Raw genomic sequence first — 22,250 nt, 5'->3', positions numbered from 1 at the left:
CGTGCTGCGGCGGGGGAGGGTGCGGTACATGGGGAGGGGTGTGATAGATGGGGGAGGGGCGTGCAGCGGCGGGGGAGGGTGCGGTACATGGGGAGGGGTGTGATAGATGGGGGAGGGTGTGGTACATGGGGAGGGGTGTGATAGATGGGGGAGGGGCGTGCAGCGGCGGGGGAGGGTGCGGTACATGGGGAGGGGTGTGATAGATGGGGGAGGGGCGTGCAGCGGCGGGGGAGGGTGCGGTACATGGGGAGGGGTGTGATAGATGGGGGAGGGTGTGGTACATGGGGAGGGGTGTGATAGATGGGGGCGGGGCGTGCAGCGGCGGGGGAGGGTGCGGTACATGGGGAGGGGTGTGATAGATGGGGGAGGGGCGTGCAGCGGCGGGGGAGGGTGCGGTACATGGGGAGGGGTGTGATAGATGGGGGAGGGTGTGGTACATGGGGAGGGGTGTGATAGATGGGGGAGGGGCGTGATAGGTGGGGGAGGGGCGTGCTGCGGCGGGGGAGGGTGCGGTACATGGGGAGGGGTGTGATAGATGGGGGAGGGGCGTGCAGCGGCGGGGGAGGGTGCGGTAGATGGGGAGGGGTGTGATAGATGGGGGAGGGGCGTGCTGCGGCAGGGGGAGGGTGCGGTAGATGGGGAGGGGCGTGCAGCGGCGGGGGAGGGTGCGGTACATGGGGAGGGGTGTGATAGATGGGGGAGGGGCGTGCTGCGGCGGGGGAGGGTGCGGTAGATGGGGAGGGGCGTGATAGGTGGGGGAGGGGCGTGCTGCGGCGGGGGAGGGTGCGGTACATGGGGAGGGGTGTGATAGATGGGGGAGGGGCGTGCAGCGGCGGGGGAGGGTGCGGTACATGGGGAGGGGTGTGATAGATGGGGGAGGGGCGTGCTGCGGCGGGGGAGGGTGCGGTACATGGGGGAGGGGCGTGCAGCGGCGGGGGAGGTGTGTGATAGTTGGGGGGGGCGTGCAGTGTGGAGGGTGCACTGGCTGGGGGAGGGAAGGGACAGCCATGCACTGAGCTGGGGGTGGTGAGCTGGGGTTGGGAGGGTCAGCAGCTGTCCCGACTCCATCCCTGCAGGTGTGAAAGGGGAGGTCCTGGGCTCTGTGGGCTGGGGCTGGTGGCAGGCAGGGCTGCGCGGGAGCCAGTCCCCCCGCTAGAGCTGCTGCTGGGCCCCAGCCTGGGCCATGCTGCTGTGGGGAGGAGCTCTGGGTCCAGAACCCCAGCCTGGCCTGGCCTGGTGAGGGCGCGATGGGCTCCCCTGTGAGTGCTGGGAGAGGAGGGGCCCTGTCCAATTCAGGAAACTCCCGCTATACGCACAAATGTCATGCAGCTCGGGGAGCCTGGCTCCAGCGAGTGGCGGGGGGCTGGGAGATAGGCTGCAGCCTGGCTCTGTCCCCCCCTTGCAGAGCCGGGAAGCTGACCGGGGCAGTGGTGCTAATCAGGTTCCCAGCTCCCCTGAGTGGGGGGCAGCCTGGAGCCAGGTGCCAGCTCCCAGCCACTCAGTCGCGTTAACCCGAGATACATGCAACTTGTGCGTGTGTCTAGGGGGTCTACTGTCCCTGGGTCTTTCCCTCCACCCCACCGCACCTGAGTCTGGCTCCCTGCGCCTGCCTAGTGACAGCTGAGCGGGCCTGCACCAGCACAGCCAGCATCATCCCCACTGGCCTGTGCAGGCAGGGTGGACACGTGGGGACCTGGGCACCCAGGAATCACCCCACAAGTGGTCAATGGCTCAGTAGCCGGATGGCGGTCGGTTCCAAGCGGAGTGCCGCAAGGCTCGGTTCTGGGGCTGGTGTTGTTCAACATCTTTATTCATGCCCTGGATGAGGGACTGGGTTGCACCCTCAGCAAGTTTGCGGATGACACAAAACTAGGGGGAGAGGTAGATACGTTGGAGGGTAGAGAGAGAATCCAGAGGGACCTGGATAAATTGGAGGACTGAGCCAAAAGAAATCTGATGAGGTTCAACAAGGAGAAGTGCAGAGTCCTGCACCTGGGGCAGAAGAATCCCAAGCTTTGTTACAGGCCGGGGACCGACTGGCTCAGTAGCAGTGCATTGGAAAGAGACCTGGGGATTACAGTGGATGAGAGGCTGGATATGAGTAAACAGGGTGCCCTTGTAGCCAAGAAGGCTGACGGCGTACAAGGGTGCATTAGGAGGAGCCTTTCAAGCAGATCTGGAGGAGTGGTTGTTTCCCTCTATTCGGCACTGGTGAGGCCACATCTGGAATATTGTGTCCAGTTTTGGGGCTCACAGTATAAAAAGGATGTGGACTTGCTGGAGCAGGTTCAGCGGAGGGCAATGAATATGATGAAGGGTCTGGAGCACAAGACCTGTGAGGAGAGGCTGAGGGATTTGGGCTTGTTTAGTTTACAGAAGAGAAGACTGAGGGGTGATTTAATAGCAGCCTTCAACTTCCTGAAGGGGAGCTCTAAAGAGGAGGGTGAGAAGCTGTTCTCAGTGGTGTCAGATAGTAGAACAAGGAGCAATGGTCTGAAGTTGAAGAGGGAGAGGAGTAGGATGGACATTAGGAAAAACTACTTCACCAGGCGGGTGGTGAGGCACTGGAATGTGTTACCCAGAGAGGTGGTGGAATCTCCACCCCTCGAGGTTTTTAAGTCCTGGCTTGACAAGGTGTGATGGGTTCAGGGTCCCCAGGCTCTGCATCCCATCCGCAGGCAGGAGTGACTCTCACTCAGCAGGAATACAGCAGGTTTATTAGCTGACGGCACAGCTCAGTACAGAGGAGTCAGTGCAGCTGGCAGAGACAGACAGTCCAATCCATGCTGGAGAGAGGAGGCCCCGAGGGGCCCCCAGAGCCGGGGCCTTTCCCCCTCCTTTGTCTCTCTCTCTCCCAGCCCAGACTCACTGCTTCCAACTCCCAGTTCCAATTCAAACCCCTCAGGCTCCACCTCCTGCTTTGTCTGCAGTCCAGAGGTGTCACCTGGTCCTCTCAGTTACCCACAGCAGGAGCCCCACACCCTGTGTGAGACACACGTACACACATATCCCCCACTCCATCACACAAGGTCCTGGCTGGGATGACTCAGTGGGGGTTGGTCCAGCTTTCGGCAGGGGGCTGGGCTCAATGACCTCCTGAGGTCCCCTCCAGCCCTGGGAGTCTATGATTCTAGCGTTCTGTGAGAGAGGCACCCCAGAGAGTGGGGACAGGCTCCCCCTGGGGGGTGAGGCATGGGGGCTGGCCTGGCTCAGAGGGGCACCCCAGAGAGGGGGGACAGGCTCCCCCTGGGGGGTGAGACATGGGGGCTGGCCTGGCTCAGAGAGGCACCCCAGAGAGTGGGGACAGGCTCCCCCTGGGGGGTGAGGCATGGGGGCTGGCCTGGCTCAGAGGGGCACCCCACGAGAGTGGGGACAGGCTCCCCCTGGGGGGTGAGACATGGGGGCTGGCCTGGCTCAGAGGGGCACCCCACGAGAGTGGGGACAGGCTCCCCCTGGGGGGTGAGACACAGGGGCTGGCCTGGTTCAGAGGGGCACCCCAGAGAGGGGGGACAGGCTCCCCCTGGGGGGTGAGACATGGGGGCTGGCCTGGCTCAGAGAGGCACCCCAGAGAGTGGGGACAGGCTCCCCCTGGGGGTGAGACACGGGGGCTCGCCTGGCTCAGAGGGGCACCCCAGAGAGGGGGGACAGGCTCCCCCTGGGGGGTGAGACATGGGGGCTGGCCTGGCTCAGAGGGGCACCCCAGAGAGTGGGATCAGGCTCCCCCCTGGGGGGTGAGACACAGGGGCTGGCCTGGCTCAGAGGGGCACCCCAGAGAGTGGGGACAGGCTCCCCCTGGGGGTGAGACACGGGGGCTCGCCTGGCTCAGAGGTGCACCCCAGAGAGGGGGGTGAGACATGGGGGCTGGCCTGGCTCAGAGGGGCACCCCAGAGAGTGGGGACAGGCTCCCCCCTGGGGGGTGAGACACAGGGGCTGGCCTGGCTCAGAGGGGCACCCCAGAGAGTGGGGACAGGCTCCCTCTGGGGGTGAGACACGGGGGCTCGCCTGGCTCAGAGGGGCACCCCAGAGAGGGGGGACAGACTCCCCCTGGGGGGTGAGACATGGGGGCTGGCCTGGCTCAGAGGGGCACCCCAGAGAGTGGGGACAGGCTCCCCTTGGGGGTGAGACACGGGGGCTCGCCTGGCTCAGAGGGGCACCCCAGAGACGGGGGACAGGCTCCCCCTGGGGGTGAGACACGGGGGCTGGCCTGGCTCAGAGGGGCACCCCACAAGAGTGGGGACAGACTCCCCCTGGGGGTGAGACACAGGGGCTGGCCTGGCTCAGAGGGGCGCCCCAGAGAGGGGGGACAGGCTCCCCCTGGGGGTGAGACATGGGGGCTGGCCTGGCTCAGAGGGGCACCCCACAAGAGTGGGGACAGACTCCCCCTGGGGGTGAGACACGGGGGCTGGCCTGGCTCAGAGGGGCGCCCCAGAGAGTGGGGACAGACTCCCCCTGGGGTAGGGGCACAGGGGCTGGCCTGGCTCAGAGGGGTGCCCTGCATTTCCAGGCAGCTGTGTCCATGCGGGCCCTGATGGACATGGCTGCCCTGCTCGAGGCCTTGCCTGAGGGTCAGAGGTTGAAGGTGGGCCCCTCTCAGTGCCCCAGGCTGGGGACCCCAGCTTGTGCCTGTTGGGGCTCCTCACGCCTCCTGAGCGACTGTACCCCCTGTGCCAGCTCCTGGCGGGTGGACAGCATTGGCCAGTGCCAGGGCCATGCCAGCCACTCTCACAGCCACACTGTTGGGCGCAGGCTGGCTCGAGAGCCTGGCAGTTTGCCCCGGGGGCGTGGGGGGCTCCTGGCACTGCCGTGCTGCGGGCTGGCATGGACCCAGAGCAGCCTCTCCAAGCCGATGCTCCTCTTCCGGTCCCATCAGCCCTCCTGGCGCGGGAGAGAGGGGGCTGGCGGCGCATCCCGCCCACCCCACGCGGCCCGTGCCCCCACGGGAAGGTGCCCGGCAATCTCTGGCCATGCCCAGTAGGGCCAGCGAATTGCCATGCAGGCTGATGCCTGTGCTCGCAGTGTGCCGGACGCGGGCTCCCTCTCACTGTGCATAGGTGCCAGAGACAGTCCCTTGCCACCGGCCTGGTGGGGACCATGAGTAGCGAGCCAAGTCCTGAGCCAGTCTGTGCTGTGGGCCCAGACACACAAGAGCACTGTCCTCTGCAACCCCTCGACTCTTCTCTCCCATTGTAACTTTGGCCTGCCAGGAGCTGGGCAGGCCCTTGCCGCTGCAGCCTTTTGCCCTTTGAGCTCGCCCCAGTCCCTGGCGTCCAAGTGCCGCTGCACACCAGAGGAACTCAGCACTTTCCCTGCAAACTGAAGGCCCTGGTGCTGATTTCGCTTGGCCGGTGCAGCCTGAGGATCTCTTTGCTAGGCTGGTGCCCTCTGCACACTGGTACTGCCCCAGGCCCAGGCTAGGGCCAAGGGCCGTGGGGGGCGGCAGGGGAATTGGGGTTTTGGAAGGCTTGGCACGTCGCTCAGGCGAGCCTCGTGGGCATTCGGCAGACACCACCCTGCCCAGCTCCTGCAAAGTCCTTCCAGCAGCGCCTGACCCTGGCTGGCTTCTGGCTTCTCTCCCGCAGGAGCTGATGTGACGTGGAGCAGCTACGATGTCCCGACCAGCCTTGTTCGCCGTTCTCCTTTGCATGACTCTGGCTCCCCTCCGGGCCCAGTATGATGAGGATAGTCCGTTCTCTCCTCCCTCAGCTCCCTGTCCAGGTACCCGGGGGCACCTTGTCTCTCTGCCTCTGCCCTCTGCATTCCGCTGAGCGCTCCCCTGGGAGCCGTAGGGCTCTGGAGGGGCCCCGCTGCTGCATGCCGGAGTTCACCAGGGGGCCAGTACTGGATCACACGTGGCAGCTGTAGGAGGCAGGGCCGGGGGGGTACAGGCGGAGCAGGTGAGATGCCATTGTAAGGAGCATGGCGGGGCCCAGCTTGTACGTACGTTCTTTGAGACCCAACACAACTGGGCAACTGGGGACCAAGAGGGCAGGTGCAAGTCAGGGCTGGCAAGGGCAACGTGCCACATGCTGGCGCTGTCACCCCAATATACCTGTGACCAGAGGGGGGCTGAATTAACTGCAGGAGAGCTTGGAGTCGTTGTGGGGAGTGCTCTGGAAACACCCCCCGTGTGCGGCGGCCGTCACAAACGTACCAGGGCTGGGGATCACTGCGAGAGGCATAGAGAATAAGACAGAAATGATCACATTGCCTCTCTCTGAGTCCCCAGTACGCCACATCTGGAGTGCTGCCTGCAGAGCTGACGCCCAGCTCCGAGCAGAGCTATCAGAACTGGCAAAGGTGCAGAGAAGGCCAGGGAAAGGACTGGGGGGCTGGAGCAGTTTCCCTAGGAGCAGAGACTGATAAGGCTGGGACTGTGTAGCGTGGCGAACAGACAACTGCAGGCGGCTACCAGAGAGGTCTATAAAACCTTGACCGAAGTGGAGAAAGTAGACCGGAAGTGTTAGTTCCTCCTTCTCACAGCACAAGAAGGGGGAGTCCAAATGAAATGAATAGGCAGCCGTCTGCAAGCACCAAAGGAAGTATATTTACACCCCGCACAGTCAGCCTGTGAAACTCATCGTGAAGGCCCAGATTCTAAGGAGCGAGATAAATTCCTGGGGGACAGGCCCATCGACGGCTATGAGCCAGGGTGTGTGCCATGAGCTGGGAACGGACAACGGGTGGGATCACTCGGTGATGCCCTGTTCAGTTCTCTCCCTCTGGGGCACCCGCACTGGCCACTGTCGGGGGACAGGCCGCTGGGATGGAGGGACTTTGGCTCTGACCCAGCCTGGCTGTTCTTTCGGCCTGGCTTCGAACTGATAGCCCTGGCCAGGGGCCATCCCTATAAGCCCCTTCAGGGGGTGTTGCAGAGTGGCAGGGGGAGGTCGGTGTCGTGTGCTCTCTGTGGGGCTGTTTCTGACCAGTGGGGCTGCACACACAGTCTCACCCTGAGGCTCTCGCTCCCTTGTTTCCATGCAGAGAAGCTAGACTGCCCCATCAACGTGTACTTTGTCATTGACACCTCGGAGAGCGTCGCCCTGCAGACTGTGCCCATCCAGAGCCTGGTGGATCACATGAAGCAGTTCATCCCAGTCTTCATTGGGAAGCTGGAGGCTGAGGTCTACCAGAACCAGGTCTCCATCACCTGGAATTTCGGGGGCCTTCACTTCTCCGACCTGGTGGAGGTTTACAGCCCCTTCACCAACAGCAAGGACGTGTACCTCACCCGGCTGAACGGCATTCAGTACATCGGCCGGGGCACGTTCACAGACTGCGCCCTCTCCAACATGACAGCGCAGATCCAGAGTCAGGGCGCCCTGGGCATAAACTTCGCAGTGGTCATCACCGACGGCCACGTGACGGGCAGCCCCTGTGGGGGGATGAAGATGCAGGCTGAGCGGGCGCGGGACGCAGGGATCAAGCTCTTTGCAGTGGCCCCCAGCCAGAACGTCTTCGAGCAGGGGCTCCGGGAGATCGCCAACCTGCCTCACGAGCTCTACCGCAACAACTACGCCACCACCAAGGCAGGGGCCATCGAGGTGGACGAGAACACCATTGACCGCATTATCCAAGTCATGGTGAGGGACGGTAACTCGCTCTGCTCCAGCCTCGTGCTGCAGCTGACACGTCACATAGGGAGCTGGTAGGGCTGGGATGCTGGGCTGGAGATACTGGGGCATCTGGACAGGCATCCTGAATACTGGGGCAAGTTTCTGCAACGAAAGCTTTGCTGCTGCTGCTGCTGCTGCTGCTGCTGCTGCTGCTGCAGGAAGTGTCCTGTTGGCCACCTGCTCAGACACATGCAGCTCAGAACCCGCATAGGTGTTCACAGGCTCAGGGTCTGACTAAAACGCCCTGGGAGACTTCCTCAGGGCTCCTGCTGGCTCTGGGTTCAAGGCATGTTTAGTTCTGTCTCTGTCTGCAGCGCCACTTCTCCAGCCTGGTGACAGGCTGGGACTTTTCCGGGGAGGCTACAGATGGCCGGGAAGATTGACAGGGTTGGGGCCCGAATTTGCACAAGATCAGTGTCCCCCAAAGGCCCTTTCTCCCCATGGTGGTGCCCTGCGGAAGTGCTGGGTGGAGCCCTGTGAGTGCTGGCGGCCCAGCACCCGAAGCAGGGCAGCTCTGGTCCCTTTGCGGTTTCGTAGCTAAGTGAGTTGATGTCTCTCTCTCGTTCACAGAAACATGAAGCCTACGGAGAGGTGAGTGACCAGCTTCTCGCTCCCCATCCTGCAGTGAGCTCCACACCCTGGGGGACGTGGGGCGGGCTCAGGGACTGGGCCACTTTGCCTTTCTGGTCAGAGGAACCAGCAGGAGTCTCAGTCCCTGCCTGAAATGGTGGCTAGTTTCACTGAACGTGAGCAAGCAGCTGCTCCGGGCCGTGGCGGCTGTACCAGCCAAGCAGCGATTTGTGCCCGGGTGAAGCCTTTTGTGGCATGTTTCTGGCTCCCATGGGCTGGCAGGAAATGTACAATGTGAGGTTCGGCTTTGGGGAACAGCAGCCAGGCCCAGCAGCCTGTATCACTGCCCTGGTGGCAGCAACATCCCCCTCACGTGGGACAGAAGCCCTGGCTCCCCTGAGGCTGGTCACGCCACTGGCACTGCGCTGCAGTGGGAAGGGACAGACCTTGGTGGCTCAACGCCCAGCCCAGCTTCCACCGGGATCTTACTCGTTCAGCTTCTTTCATATCCAGCACCTGGGAGTGCACGCTGGGTGTGGCACCCAGTTCAGTACCTGCGCTGCTCACTGGGCCTGTCTTGCACGGACCCTGGGAGCTTCCGGGAATAACTGGGCAGCTGCATCCGTGGTGCGGAGACAGCCCAGCCCTCGGCTGTCACTGCGCGCCCGGGAGCCTGCCATGTGACGCAGGGCCAGTCCCTCCATCAATTCACTCCCTACAGTCTCGGGTGGGATTTGGGTCCTGCTCGGACCCCATCAGCGCAGGCGGGGGTTCCCCGAGGCCTGTGGGAGCAGAGCTGGATGGGCTCTGCGCCGTGCCGGTACACCAGCTGTGCTTGTCTTCTGGCTCAGCACTCCGTACGCAGCATGTGCAGGGGGCCCAGGCCTGAAACCCCAGGCAGGCTGCCCAGAGCAGCCACAGCCTTGGCCGTGCCGTGAGGGAGCCAGTGGGCACAGCCAGGAGACCGGGGCTGGGGACTGAGAACAAGGCCTGTGATGGCCCCTCCAGGCCGCCAGTTGTTTCCCTACACTCGGGGGGCCTGCCTGGCTTTCCCAGGGGCTGGGCCCCTCACTGTGGGTGTCCCCTCACCTGCACTCTGGTTTCTTTCAGTGCTACAAGATGCCCTGCCTGGAGATCACAGGCCCGCCTGGGTCCAAGGGCTACCGGGGGCAGAAGGTGAGTGGCGCACGCCTGGTGGGGACTCCTGAGACCGGCGGGCCCTGGGCACTGGGCAGCGGCTGCAAACCGCACAGATGGGCTCCCCCCAGGCCTTGCTGGTGCCTCTTGCGGCTTGACAAAGCCACCCGGGCTACTGGACATGACAGGACCTGGGGACTCCCCCCCAGCCCCTCCCTCCCAGGCCCCCGGCCAGGCACTCCCGGGGAGCCCCACTCTCCCTGTCTCCCCAGCTGCCCCTCCCGCATTCTCCCCCCCCACGGCCAGCGCCGCAGTGGTGCTCTCAGAGACGGGCGGTGGATCCCCCCCCACCGGGACAGGGCAGAGCTCTGTCCGTGCCGTACCTCGGCCATCTGCCACGGCCCAGCCGCCGTGGGCCTGCGCTGCGTGCGGATGAGAGATCGTGGTGCTCTTTGTCTGCTTTCCTTGCAGGGCGCCAAGGGGAACATGGGTGAACCAGGCGCCCCTGGGCTCAAAGGGCGACGGGTGAGTGGTGTGACCCCTGTCCTGCGGCGCTGTTCTCAGCTGGCGGCTGGCTGACGATGCTCTAACTCGCCCTGTCTCCTTGCTTTAAGGGTGACCCAGGTATCGAAGGTCCCATCGGATACCCCGGCCCCAAGGTAAGGACTCCTGTGCCCGGTGCTGAGCTGCCTGAGTTCGGGTTTGGCCACAGCAGTGGGGCGTGAGACACCACTGCCAGCCTGGTGTGTGGCTCGCAGCCCCACCACAAGGCCCTGGGGCTGGGCGAGGGCACGTGGTCTGCCCCAGGCCTCCCCCAGGCAGTGACGTGTCTCCCGGGGACTTGGGTCCATCCGTGAGAGGAGGTTGCTGCTCAAGCGCATTTGCTCAGCAGAATTTGGGCCGCGGCATTGTGCCAGCTGGGCATGAGAACCTGCCGTAGCCTGGCCTCTGGTCTGCTGCCTGCCAAGGGCCGGCTGGACAGCCCCACTCCGGGTCACCTCAGCCATGCTGGGGGGCTGCAGCCTCAGGTACCTGCCTGGCCGAGCAGGTGCCCCGGCAGTGCCCCTGCAGGGCAGCCAGGTGGGGGGCTCCTCCATGGGGCCTGCCAGGCTTCTAGCCACTGTGGCTCAGCTCTGTCCCTCCTCAGGGCGCACAAGCCGCTGGGGGGCCCCGCTGGCAGGTCCCTGTGAGAGGGCTTTGTTCCCAGCAACCATCCCCTGCCGGGAGCTCGGATGCAGGGGAACCCAGGCAGCTCCTGGCCCCGTTCCACACAGCATTCAGGCCCCTGGTGTGGGGGTGCTGCTGAGCTGGCCCTGAGCAGAGGCACCTGCCTCGAGTGATGCACCTGGCAGCGCCGGTCACTACGAAACAGGCGGCGGCCCCAGGTTTCGGGGGCGTTACTTGTTCCTCGGCAGGACCAAACCTGTGTGCAAAGGTGCCTGGCCCGTGGGGCTGCTCGGCTGAAGGCTGCACTGGGACCCAGCACCACCGTGCTGTCTGCCCCATACAGGAGGTGTGCTGGGGTCCAGCCGGGCCGGGCTCTGCCCCTTAGCTGGCCAGCTCCTACTTTCTGTGGTGCCCGGGGACTCAGAGCCCCTCACTCCCCGACCTCTGCCCACCCACGGACACTAACAGGCTCTTCCTCTTGCCCTAGGGTGTTCCCGGTCTGAAAGGAGAGAAGGTGAGAAGCGTGCTGGCCTCTGAGCAGCGGTGCGATGCCCGGCAGGGCAGTTCTGCAGTGCTGTTATTCGTAGCGCGCTCAGAGAGGGGTCTGGGGACATGGGCAGCAGGCGCTGGGGAAATGAGGACGGCTCTTCGACAGGGGTTTGTTCACAGTGGCGCTCGGCTGCGGACGTCACCGGGTGTGTGGCCTCTCCCCCAGCACCTCTGTACTTACCCCGGCTGCCTTGGCTGCATGTGGAGCACGTTTCCAGCTCCCCAAGACTGAATACCCATCCGCAGCGAGGTCCGAACCGCACAGTCCCATGAAGTGTTTGCTCGGTTACGGAAAGTCCTCCGAGCTGGGAGCAGGAGCAGCAGCCTGGGAGCTGTGCAGCTGAGCCACCGGTGGTCAGGCCAGGGCTGGTGTCGATCACGGGAGTTTCGGCAGATCTGCCAGTTTACACCAGCTGCAGATGGGGCCCCGGTTGTGGCACCCTGGCGACAAACTCGCCCATGCCTGTGCAGGGCAGCAGGATGGGGCGTGAGGAGGGCGTCAAGGGCTCCTTCCAGCAGCGAAGGGCCCAGAGAACCTAGCAATGTGCTCCCTGAGTACGGGGCAGACTAGGGGTGGCTGGGAGCTGCAGGTGTCCCGGCGCTGACTGAGCCTGGTCCCTTTTCTCCACAGGGAGAGTTTGGAAGCGACGGCCGGAAGGTAAGGAGGCGCCTTTCCCGCAGCGCATAGCCCAGCGCTATCCCTCCGGGAGCGCCCAGCGAGAGAACCCAACTCAACCCTTCCCTTCGCTCTCGTCGCAGGGGGCAGTCGGCTTGGCAGGCAGGAACGGCACTGACGGACAAAAGGTAACGCCGCCCTGGGGACGAACCGCGCCAGGCCAGCTCCAGCGGTCTGCTCCATTCCTGAGGTGGCTTCCTGGCGCCTGAGGGGCAGGAGGAGCTGCTTCCATGGAGGACAAGGAAATGCAGGGCAATAGCAGAGTATTCCCTCCGGCGGGGGGCAGGATCCGTCCCTCTCCGGCACCTCGCGAACACCTTCACTGCTCCCAGAGACCAGCCCTTCCGCACCTCCTCGGGGCTGCGGGGCCTAGGCACCCTCCACGCCCAGCCCGGGAAAGGGCCGAGACACCCAGACAGACGTTTGTCCCATGCCCCCTGCCCGCCAGGGCTGTGTGCCACTGGCTCGCTTTGCCGTTCCCTCCCCAGCCGGCCTCCTTGGGCTGCCGTACCCTGCGGGGGCAGGGTCAAGTGTGACCGGGATGGGACAGGAACCGCCACTTCTTTCATTTTTCCTCACCCCCGTCTGTTGTGTGTGACCACTGCAGGGCAGGCTGGGACGCATCGGAGCCCCTGGCTGTAAGGGAGACCCTGGCCTCAAGGTAGGTGTGGTTTCCAGTACGTGATCAGCCAGTTCTCCCTAGCACTGGGCACAGCCTGGCCTCTCCTGAAAGCATGGACTGGATTGTAGAGGCTGAGGCTGCACCACGAGTTACCAGCTCTCTGCCCAGCTGTCACACAGCCTGGTACTGGGCCGTGCACGGTGCCGTGTGAGAATGCTGGTGTCTCTCCTGCCACCGTGCGAGGGGAGCGGCACAGAGAGGAAAGCCAGCCTGGTCTGTGACCACTAGCTGCAAGCTGAGTCCCGCCTTATATCTGTAGCTGCGCTGCCGACAGTGACTTTCTAGGGCAGGCGTTTCATCTGGGGGAGAGCTGCGTGCTGCTCACCCTGCAGACTGACTCTTCTCTGCGCCTGCCCTCCTAGGGCCCTGATGGTTACCCAGGAGACGCGGGAAGCCCAGGAGAAGGAGGAGACGATGGCGTAAAGGTATGTGTGTTCCCAAGCAGCGCGCAGCGCGGCAGGGTCTGAGCAGAGCACCAAGGGGCAGAGATACAGTCCTGGGCCACCCCAGCTCGTGCAGAAGAGGCGACAGCTGCCTCCCATCAGTGGAGAAGTGCCCAGCCCATCGGGGAGCGGAGCAGCCCAGAGGAAGCTGGGGGCTCCCCCGGGGATGGAGTTGTTTGGGTCCCTCCCTGCGCGCCCGGGTCTGCGCTGGCCGGGCTCGGTGAGCCCATGTGTCCTGTGGCAGCTGTCAGCCATGCGAGCACAACAGTAGTGCTCAGCCACGATGAGCTTGCACGTCTGCAGCGCCAGGAGTGTGAGGCTGACGCAGCCGGCACCACATCCCTCCTGAGCTTGCAGGGAGCGTGGCTTTCGGGTGACTTCGCTCACTCTCCCGGCACACGTCAGCGCTGGCGAATGGGGGTGATGGCGCTCAGAGCCCTTATTCTCTTGCTGTTCCAGGGAGATCCTGGCCACCCTGGCAGCGACGGCCCCCCGGGACCTCCAGGAGAGAAGGGAAACAGGGTAGGTTCCTTCCATACCAGGCAGCAGTCATGTCCCGCGGGGGCACCCTGCTGGGCCTCCAGTGAGCGTGCTTTCAGATCCAGGGGCCACGGGCCACGTGCAGCCTGCAGCCAACGCACAAGGGAAGGGCCCAGCGCTCAGGGGACTCCTACCTGCCACCCTGGAGCAGCAGGGCATGGGCCCCTGCTGGGCACCTGCAGCTCACCAGGACTGCCCGGTGGGGGGAGCAGGAGCTGTGCCAGGGACCGACAGTCACCTGGGGATACAGTGCCCTGATGCCACGGGAAATCTTCACTGTGCTGCACGACTGCCAGCCAATGGAGGTGGGGAGGAGGAGGGATTCCAAACAGTCCCTGTGGCCGGGCACGTGGCGGGAGGTGGGGGGCCAGGTCGCCATAGCCTGGCACATGGTGAGTGGTTAGGGACCATGTCCCTGCAGCCTGGTGCATGGTGGCAGGTGGGGGTCCATATCCCTGTGGCCTGGGGTGTGGCAGAGGGTGAGGGGGACCATGTCCCTGTGGCCTGGCACGTGGCAGGGGGCAGGGGAGCCATGTCCCTGTGGCCTGGCATGTGGGGGGCAGGGGGAGGGTCCATGTCCCTGTGGCCTGGCAGGGGGCGAGGGAGCCATGTCCCTGTGGCCTGGCACGTGGCAGGGGGCAGGGGAGCCATGTCCCTGTGGCCTGGCACGTGGCGGGGGCAGGGGAGGCTGCAGTTTGTCACCCACTCTCACTGTTCTTTTTCTTCGCAAAGGGTCCTAAAGGCAACAACGGAGCTGGTGGGATGCCTGGTCTCAAGGGAGCCAAAGGCAACCCAGGACCTGCTGGACCCAAGGGAGAGCTGGTGAGCCTGCGCCCCTCGTGGGCCTGAGTCCAGCGCCGCGGCAGCACTGACTGTCCCACAGGAGAGGCAGCTAAAATGCATTCCCGCGGGCACTGGCCAGGCCAGTAACAGCCCAGCGTCCACTGCCAGCCCCGCTCACAGCACCCCCACTGGGGACTTGTGACGTCCGTCAGAGCTGGGGTGTGAGGCCCCATTTCTGCCCTTGTGGTTGGCTAGGACCTGGGCCAGTGGGGCAGGAAGTGCCAGCCGGGGTCAGCCAGGCCGAGTCCCCTTGCTAGACTCTCTCACTGCCGAGTGGGTCAGCAGAGCCCCCCAGCAAATGTGCTGCCCCCCCGCCCGACTCCTCCCTCTGCTCCCCGGCACCGCCTGCTCCCCAGAGCCACGCAGGGCAGCGGGGAGCCGCTGAGTTCCAGCCCCAGAGACGTGTCCCGCAGTGGATGAGCTGAGCATTACGTAACACCCACCCCCATCCAAACCCCAGTGCTACAGCTTGCCCCCCATCCCTCCTCAGCCTGCCACCGCCCAGGGAACCTGCCACCCCCGGGTAAACGGGCACAGCATGTGTGCGGCCGGCCGAGTGGGGCCGAGCACCAGCCGCTGCCTCCCCACAAGGCTGCCTACGGGCAGGGTCCCTGGGGGTAGATCAGTGTCTGGAAGCTGGGGCCTGGCCCAAAGCCCTCGTGTCAGCAGGGGGAGCAGCCGTGGGGCTGCGCGGGGTGACTCCCCTCAGCTCCCACTCGCCCTGCTTTCCTGGGGCGTGTGCCAGCGCTGCCTGGGGAGGACGCGGGAGGGCGGCAGCTGAGCGGTGACACGTGGCGTGTGGCTATGACTGTTTTCGTGTGCGCAGGGCCGGCGCGGGGATCCCGGGACAAAGGGCAGCCCGGGGAACGCTGGGCCCAAAGGAGAGAAGGTGAGTGTGTGGCTGAGGCCAGGGCTCGAGAGCCAGCTGCTGCCTCCCCACAAGGCTGCCTAGGGGCCCAGCCTCCCCTCCCGCAGCCCTGGGGCAGTGAAGGGCGGCCGTGGGCAGAGCAGGCTGGGTGCAGGGGCTGAGCTGGGCTGCCCTGGGGCCTGAGAATGTAGAGCCCATCAGCCCCAGCCAGGCTGTAGCAGTGCGGTCAGGGGCGGGGGCCTGGCTGTGCCAGGGAAGTGCCTGCACCGTTCTCACGCCCGCCAGCAGGTGAGCAGTGGGGGGCATGGGGCAGCAGTCTGGGGCCTGGCCCTGTGCTGAGGGGCAGGGAAGGGCAGCAGCAGCTGCTGCGGGCTGGCCGGGCAGCTGAGGGCACCTTGCCCGAGGTAAGGAACTGGGCGCGGGACCTTGCTGAGACGGCGCCTGCCCAGCATAACCAGGCGGGAGCCCTGGGCGGAGGCCAGCGCCGGAGGGCGAGATTATCGCACGACCTTTTCTTCCCTACAGGGAGACCCCGGCTCCGAGGGTCCCCGGGGCCTGCCCGGAGAAGTCGGCAGCAAAGGAGCAAGGGTAAGCCGAGCTGCAGCATGGGGCAGCCAGCGGGGGGCGCTGACCCCCCAGGCCAGCCTGCGCGGGATCTGCCGTGCTCACAAAGTGCGTTGCCTATCCAACGGCGGCGCGTGGGCCGCATGTAGGGCTGCTGCGCAGGCTGGGAGAGAGCCAAGGGCCGGTGGTCGGAGCGTGTCCCTCGCACAGACCTCCATCGCACAGCAGGGCTGCCCAGCGCGGCCACGCGGGCCGGTCTGCCGGTCACAGGGAGATCAGAGCCACTTTGCCCTCTCCCAGTAGCCACCCCAGCCGCGGCCCTGCACTCTGGGTGCTGGAAAGAGGTCCCTTCAGCCCCTCTCTCCCGGCCCACAGTGCCACAAATGGGAGGAGCCCTGGCCACCCAGGCCTGGCCCTGGGGTGGAGGCGGCTGTGTGGGGCTGCCCTCAGGGAAGGAGCCCCCAGAGACCCAGCCAGGGCAGCCCACGGCAGCAGAAGCTGGGACGAGCTCCCCAGGCCGGGCAGCTGGTAGTGACACTGCGCTGGCCCTGCCCAGGAGCTGAGCCCCGGGCTCCTGTCCTGCAGTGCCTGCCGGGAAGGGCGCCCGCAGGCGGCCTGCCCCCGGAGCAGCAGCCAGGACTTCCCTGGAGAGAGGGGGCCCTCTCAAGGTGCAGCCTCCGCCTGCCCCGGCTGCGCCCCCATGCAGTGCCCTGTGGCCAGTGGTGCCTGCCCGGGCACGCTCGGCACAGCCGGGAGGCGCTGCGCCATGCGTGCTGTCCCTTCCCCGTGCCGTGACCGGTCTCCTTCCTTTGTTCCTCAGGGGGACCGAGGGCTGCCGGGGCCCCGAGGCCCACAAGGTGCTGTGGGAGAGCCAGGCAGGCCTGTAAGTTCCCTGGTGCGGGTGGCCTCATGTGTGACTTTGATGAGGGCCCGGGTAGGTACAGAGCACGGTACAAACAGCCGTGCGCCGGCCCACCTGCAGCAGGTGGGCAGAGGGATGTGACCCGCACGCCCGTGTCAGAGCCAGGCTCCGGAGCCGGTGCCCGTCCCCTGGCAGCGCCTGCTGGGCTCTGCCGCCGCTCGGCCTGACGGCTGGGCGCTTGGCCAGCGCTGCCCCTTTGGGCCCGGGTGCAGGTTGGGGTTAAAGCCGGTGTCGGCTGGAGCCCCTGAGTGCCAGGAGAGTTGGGTGCTGGGCCCTGCGGGGATAGGAGCAGCAGGACCCATGGAACTGGTCTGTGTCAAAGCAGCCCCGAGCCACCCACGGCTCTGGCCCTGGGCATGAGTGGGGCCCTCTGCTTACACTTCCCTCTCCATTGCTGCCTTGCAGGGATCTCGCGGGGACCCAGGTGACATGGGCCCAAGGGGCAACTCAGGGCCCCCCGGACCAAAGGTGAGGTACTGACCTGTGCCCAGCTTAATGGAGGGAACCCAGCCGGTTTGGCTGTGTACTCTGGGGGGCAAGAAAGGCACCCCCCAGCCTGCCCAGCTGAGCCACACTCTGGGGGTCTCACCTGCCCCTCCAGCTGTGGCAGAGGCTTTGTCCAGGGGTGAGGAACCTTCCCCCTACACGGCCTGTAGAAAATAGTCCACTGCAGGCCACCCGTGGGCAGGCAGCAGGGGTGCGTGCCTGAACCCCACTCCCTGTGGTGAGCCGGCCAGGAGGAGAGGGGCAGAGCAGAACCGCAGAGCGTAGGTTCCCCACCCCCTCGTAGCCCTTCCTGCAAGGGCGGCCGTGTGGTGGCCATGCCCAGCCCCTTTCCAAACGCCCCGGCGCTGTTCCCAGAGGGCTGGTGCCAGTGGGACCAAGCTCTGTGCCGCAGTCGTTGCCGTCCGTGGCTTCTCGGCGCCCCGGTCCCCTGCCTTCCCACCCCAGGCAGCTCCAGCGCCCAGCTGCCGGCTGAGCCCAGGGAGCGCAGGCCCAGACTGTGGGTGTGCCCCTCGGGAAGGGCAGCGCCCCAGCCCATGGACGCCTCACTGAACCGCCTCTCTCACCACAGGGAGACCGAGGCAGACCTGGCTTCAGCTACAGCGGCCCCCGAGGGCTCCCGGTACGTGGGCTGGGGGAGCAGGGCCATGGCTGGGTGTTGTGGCTGTGCAGGCGAAATCCCGCCCTCCTGGCCGCAGGCGGGGGAGGAAGCGGTGTTGGAGCCAGATGCGGCGAGAGGTAAAAGCTGCCGGCCAGCGGTCGGCGGCGCCGCTGTGCGGCTGCAGCTGGTGGAGGGGCTGGCCTGCAGGGAGGGCTGAGGAGCTGGCAGGAGGGTAAGTGCCAGCAGCGAGTGGCACGGCCCCTCCAACGCGAAGGCGCGTACGGCTCACGGTGGAGGCCAGTGTGATGACTGGAGCCCGTCGAACTGTGCAGAGGCGGCTGCCGGCTCTCGGGCTGGGCCAGCGAGGGTGCTGCTGAGCTGCAGTCCCCCAGCAGTGCGGGGCGCCGCAGGGCCTGGCTCGCCTGCCTGTGAACACCCGGCTAGCCCCGGTCTCTGGCCCCCGTGCAGCAAGCGGACACTAACGACCTCCTCTGTTCCCAGGGCGAGAAGGGCGAGAAGGGGGTGCCTGGGCCGGAGGTACGTGCGTGGGGCGGGGGGCAGCGTGCTAAGCGGTGGCGGGCTCAGCGACAGCAGGCTGCACCGGGGGTGGCGGCGCTGGGCCTGCAGGCAGACGGGGCGAGCTGCAGGGCGGTGGTGCTGTGTGTGCGAGCGGGCAGGGAGAACAGAGGTGGGGCGGCGGGGTCCACAGGGCAGTGCGTGGGTGCAGGGCAAGGCGGGCACTCTCCAGAGCAGCTGTGGTTCTCTTCCTCTCCCTCGCACTCGGTACCTGGGTCAGGAGGGTTGGTTCAGCCCCTAGCGCAGTGCGGTGCCAGGCTGGCCTGGCTGCTGCCCTCGCAGCACTCTGCAGCTCAGGGACGTTTGGAGGCCCACGGCGACATACCAGGGCCCTTCCTGAGCCCCCCACGCCTCCGTCACCGTCTCGGCCCACTGCCATGGGCCGGGCACGCTCCCTTCCTGCAGCGCTCAGCCCAAAGGCGACACCGCTGCTGCCCAGCCCAGGCCCACCGGGCTCTCCCTCGGCCAGCCCGACCCTGCAGCCCTGCCAGGCTGGGCACGCGGGGGAACCGTTCGCGCAGCTCCCCGGAGTGCCTGGGACGGGCAGGGGTCTGCACACACCACTGCTCCACTGCCCAGCGAGGCCCTAGCGAGAGGTGTGCAGTGCACCTGGGAGCTCCCCTCCCCAGCCCTTCCCTCTCTCCCTCCTCCGCAGGGCGGCAGAGGGGACTTCGGACTGAAAGGCGCTCCGGGGCCAAGAGGAGACACGGGGGAGGCTGTGAGTACGCTGCCCGGCCCCGCTTTCCTGCCGGGGCCTGCGGAGGGAGGGCGATGCCCTGCAGGCCCTGCCTGCACGCCTGGTCCTGGCAGGGGCACTCGGCGGGTGGAGCCAGGGGGCAGGTCGGGAGAGGCCTGCCCAGCACTGCTGTGCCCAGCCTGGGCCACTGAGTGTGGAGCTGGAATCAGCCCCTCGACCTCCCGAGAGCTCCCCCGGCCTGGCGGCATGTGGGCTGTGCCACTGGCAGCCCCAGAGCCGCGGCACATGGATGCAGCACGGTGTTTGCGGTGAGCTGTGCCAGGTACGGCCAGGCACTCGCCCCTGGCAGGAGAGCCTGGGACCCGGGGTACTCGGCCGAGGCGTGGCCGACTGGGGCAGGCGGGAGGACTCTTCCTTGCGCATGTCACCAGGTCGTGCCTGTCAAAGTCACTGCCTTTCTCTGCCTGCCAGGGTGACCCCGGCCCGTCCGGCGAGCCTGGCCCCAGAGGCACCCGTGGCCCAGAGGGCCCCCCGGTATGTACCATGCGCTGCCAGATCGGTCATGCCAGGGGCCGCCTTCTCCCTGCGCCGTATGCGGGCTGGCAGCAGCTGGGCAGCGCAAGCCCTGCTGGGTCCCTCCATCAGGCCAGCTTGCCAGGGGCTGCCCCGCTTCCGGCATGCCCTGACCCCTTCCCGCTCAGCGCTCCGACGTCCGCTCCTGTCCCCCTCCTTCCAGCGCCTGTGTGCATCCCGCCCCAGCACGCAGCCCTGTGTAGATCCTGAGGCGCAGTCCCAGGAGGCGTCTGGGGCTAAGGCAGGCTCCCTACCAGCCCTAGCTCCTGGCCAACCCCAGCCACCAGGCTGCTGCAGCCCCTAGGTGAAGGACGGGCCGAGAGGCTCCCGGCACTGCCCTGAGTGCCGCCTCCGCAGCTCCCATTGGTCAGTAACGTGGAAGCTGTGGCGATGGCACCTCGCGTGAGGGACACCGTGGCCACTTCCTGGGAGTCTCAGTAAGTGCTGCTGGGACCCTGTGCCCCAGAGCCTGCACCCTCCCCCACACCCAGCCCTGAGCCCCTCCTGCATCCCAAGTCCCTCTGCCACGGATGGGTTCAAACGCCCCAGAGCCCCACCCCCAGCGGGAGCCCCGACTTCCCCCAGACCCTCACCCCCACCCAGCACAAGCGCGTGAGGGAAGAGGGGGGGACGGTGGGGGGCTGGTCGTGTGGGATTCGAAGGCTGACGCCCCCGGCCCAGCAAAGGAGGTGACACTGCTGTGCTCCCACAGGGCGACCCAGGCTCCCCCGGAGATCCAGGCCTCACCGTAAGTAGCGACGGCTCCCGGTTGTCTGACCCACCCCCAGGGCCAGCTCCCTGCAGTGCCTGAGCACGACTGAGTCTCAGTGCCAGGGGTGCAGCTCTCTCTGGACTTGCCCGGTAGTGCCAAGCAGCTGAGAATGCCCCTGCTGGCCACGGCACAAGAGGGAGCAGGCTGGGGATGGATGTGTGAGCAGGGGCATGGTGCCAGCGGGGTGGCTGGGCTCCCCATCCGACGGGCAGCCTTGGGCCGGGGACAGGCCTAGCAGAGCGGGGGGGCTGGGCTCTGGGCTCCCCGTGCGACGGGCAGCCTGGGGCCGGGCACAGGCCCAGCAGAGCGGGGGGGCTGGGCTCTGGGCTCCCCGTGCGACGGGCAGCCTGGGGCCGGGCACAGGCCCAGCAGAGCGGGGGGGCTGGGCTCTGGGCTCCCCGTGCGACAGGCAGCCTGGGGCCGGGCACAGGCCTAGCAGAGCGGGGGGGCTGGGCTCTGGGCTCCCCATCCGACGGGCAGCCTGGGGCCGGGCACAGGCCTAGCAGAGCTGGGGGGCTGGGCTCTGGGCTCCCCATCTGACGGGCAGCCTGGGGCCGGGCACAGGCCCAGCAGAGCGGGTGGGCTGGGCTCTGGGCTCCCCGTGCGACAGGCAGCCTGGGGCCAGGCACAGGCCCAGCAGAGCGGGGGGGCTGGGCTCTGGGCTCCCCATCTGACGGGCAGCCTGGGGCCGGGCACAGGCCCAGCAGAGCGGGGGGCTGGGCTCTGGGCTCCCCGTGCGACGGGCAGCCTGGGGCCGGGCACAGGCCCAGCAGAGCGGGTGGGCTGGGCTCTGGGCTCCCCATCTGACGGGCAGCCTGGGGCCGGGCACAGGCCCAGCAGAGCGGGGGGCTGGGCTCTGGGCTCCCCGTGCGACGGGCAGCCTGGGGCCGGGCACAGGCCCAGCAGAGCGGGTGGGCTGGGCTCTGGGCTCCCCATCTGACGGGCAGCCTGGGGCCGGGCACAGGCCCAGCAGAGCGGGGGGCTGGGCTCTGGGCTCCCCGTGCGACGGGCAGCCTGGGGCCGGGCACAGGCCCAGCAGAGCGGGGGGGCTGGGCTCTGGGCTCCCCGTGCGACAGGCAGCCTGGGGCCAGGCACAGGCCCAGCAGAGCGGGGGGCTGGGCTCTGGGCTCCCCATCTGACGGGCAGCCTGGGGCCGGGCACAGGCCCAGCAGAGCGGGTGGGCTGGGCTCTGGGCTCCCCATCCGACGGGCAGCCTGGGGCCAGGCACAGGCCCAGCAGAGCGGGGGGGCTGGGCTCTGGGCTCCCCGTGCGACGGGCAGCCTGGGGCCAGGCAGAGGCCCAGCAGAGCGGGGGGGCTGGGCTCTGGGCTCCCCGTGCGACGGGCAGCCTGGGGCCGGGCACAGGCCCAGCAGAGCGGGGGGGCTGGGCTCTGGGCTCCCCGTGCGACGGGCAGCCTGGGGCCGGGCAGAGGCCCAGCAGAGCAGGGTGGCTGGGCTCTGGGCTCCCCGTGCGACGGGCAGCCTGGGGCCGGGCAGAGGCCCAGCAGAGCGGGGGGGCTGGGCTCTGGGCTCCCCGTGCGACGGGCAGGCTGCTCTCACCAGTGGTGTGCTCCTTGTGTTTCACTGGCAGGACTGCGACGTGATGACCTACGTGAGAGAAACCTGCGGCTGCTGCGGTCAGTCCAGCGCTCAGGACCGTGTCCCTGGGTTCTGTGGCCCGTGGCTGCCCTCCAGCCCCCACCCCCCTCGCGCCTGGGGGGGCGCAGGGTGGTCGTACACGGCAGCTGTCCCCCTTGCGCGGCCTGGGGCTAGAGCAGGGCTCCCGCGGGCTCACTCACAGCAGCGTCAGCCTGCACAGCTGCTGCCCGTTGGCACCGCCTGTGTCCTGCACGCCCGGCGTGTCCGGTGCCAAGCCCCAGTGCATACGACCTCCCAGTGCATGCTGGGGCAATAACACCCCTGCAGGGCCAGCCCCCCCCGCGGAGCCACCGCA

The 22,250-nt window shown here is 66.9% G+C and overlaps 1 protein-coding gene across 2 annotated transcripts in view; it reads left to right on the top strand.

The window, feature by feature from the left end:
• COL6A2 (collagen type VI alpha 2 chain) overlaps positions 1-22,250 on the top strand; it is a 43,246-nt gene that overhangs the window by 3,352 nt on the left and 17,644 nt on the right. For both annotated transcript variants that reach the window (XM_075002131.1, XM_075002132.1), the window contains exons 2-24: positions 5,580-5,715; positions 6,982-7,580; positions 8,184-8,204; positions 9,294-9,359; positions 9,792-9,845; positions 9,935-9,979; positions 10,975-11,001; positions 11,668-11,694; positions 11,796-11,840; positions 12,320-12,373; positions 12,757-12,819; positions 13,297-13,359; positions 14,110-14,199; positions 15,047-15,109; positions 15,614-15,676; positions 16,473-16,535; positions 16,980-17,042; positions 17,650-17,700; positions 18,181-18,216; positions 18,911-18,973; positions 19,424-19,486; positions 20,238-20,273; positions 21,888-21,933. In XM_075002131.1, coding sequence (XP_074858232.1) covers positions 5,607-5,715; positions 6,982-7,580; positions 8,184-8,204; positions 9,294-9,359; positions 9,792-9,845; positions 9,935-9,979; positions 10,975-11,001; positions 11,668-11,694; positions 11,796-11,840; positions 12,320-12,373; positions 12,757-12,819; positions 13,297-13,359; positions 14,110-14,199; positions 15,047-15,109; positions 15,614-15,676; positions 16,473-16,535; positions 16,980-17,042; positions 17,650-17,700; positions 18,181-18,216; positions 18,911-18,973; positions 19,424-19,486; positions 20,238-20,273; positions 21,888-21,933 — 1,810 coding nt within the window. In that variant the 5' untranslated portion in view covers positions 5,580-5,606. The remainder of the gene's footprint in view (positions 1-5,579; positions 5,716-6,981; positions 7,581-8,183; positions 8,205-9,293; positions 9,360-9,791; positions 9,846-9,934; positions 9,980-10,974; positions 11,002-11,667; positions 11,695-11,795; positions 11,841-12,319; positions 12,374-12,756; positions 12,820-13,296; positions 13,360-14,109; positions 14,200-15,046; positions 15,110-15,613; positions 15,677-16,472; positions 16,536-16,979; positions 17,043-17,649; positions 17,701-18,180; positions 18,217-18,910; positions 18,974-19,423; positions 19,487-20,237; positions 20,274-21,887; positions 21,934-22,250) is intronic.

This window comes from Carettochelys insculpta, chromosome 8, assembly GCF_033958435.1.
Source record: "Carettochelys insculpta isolate YL-2023 chromosome 8, ASM3395843v1, whole genome shotgun sequence".
Lineage (NCBI taxonomy): Eukaryota > Metazoa > Chordata > Testudines > Carettochelyidae > Carettochelys > Carettochelys insculpta.
The sequence above is the reverse complement of the archived record's forward strand: the minus strand, read 5'-3'. Positions and strand labels throughout refer to the sequence as shown.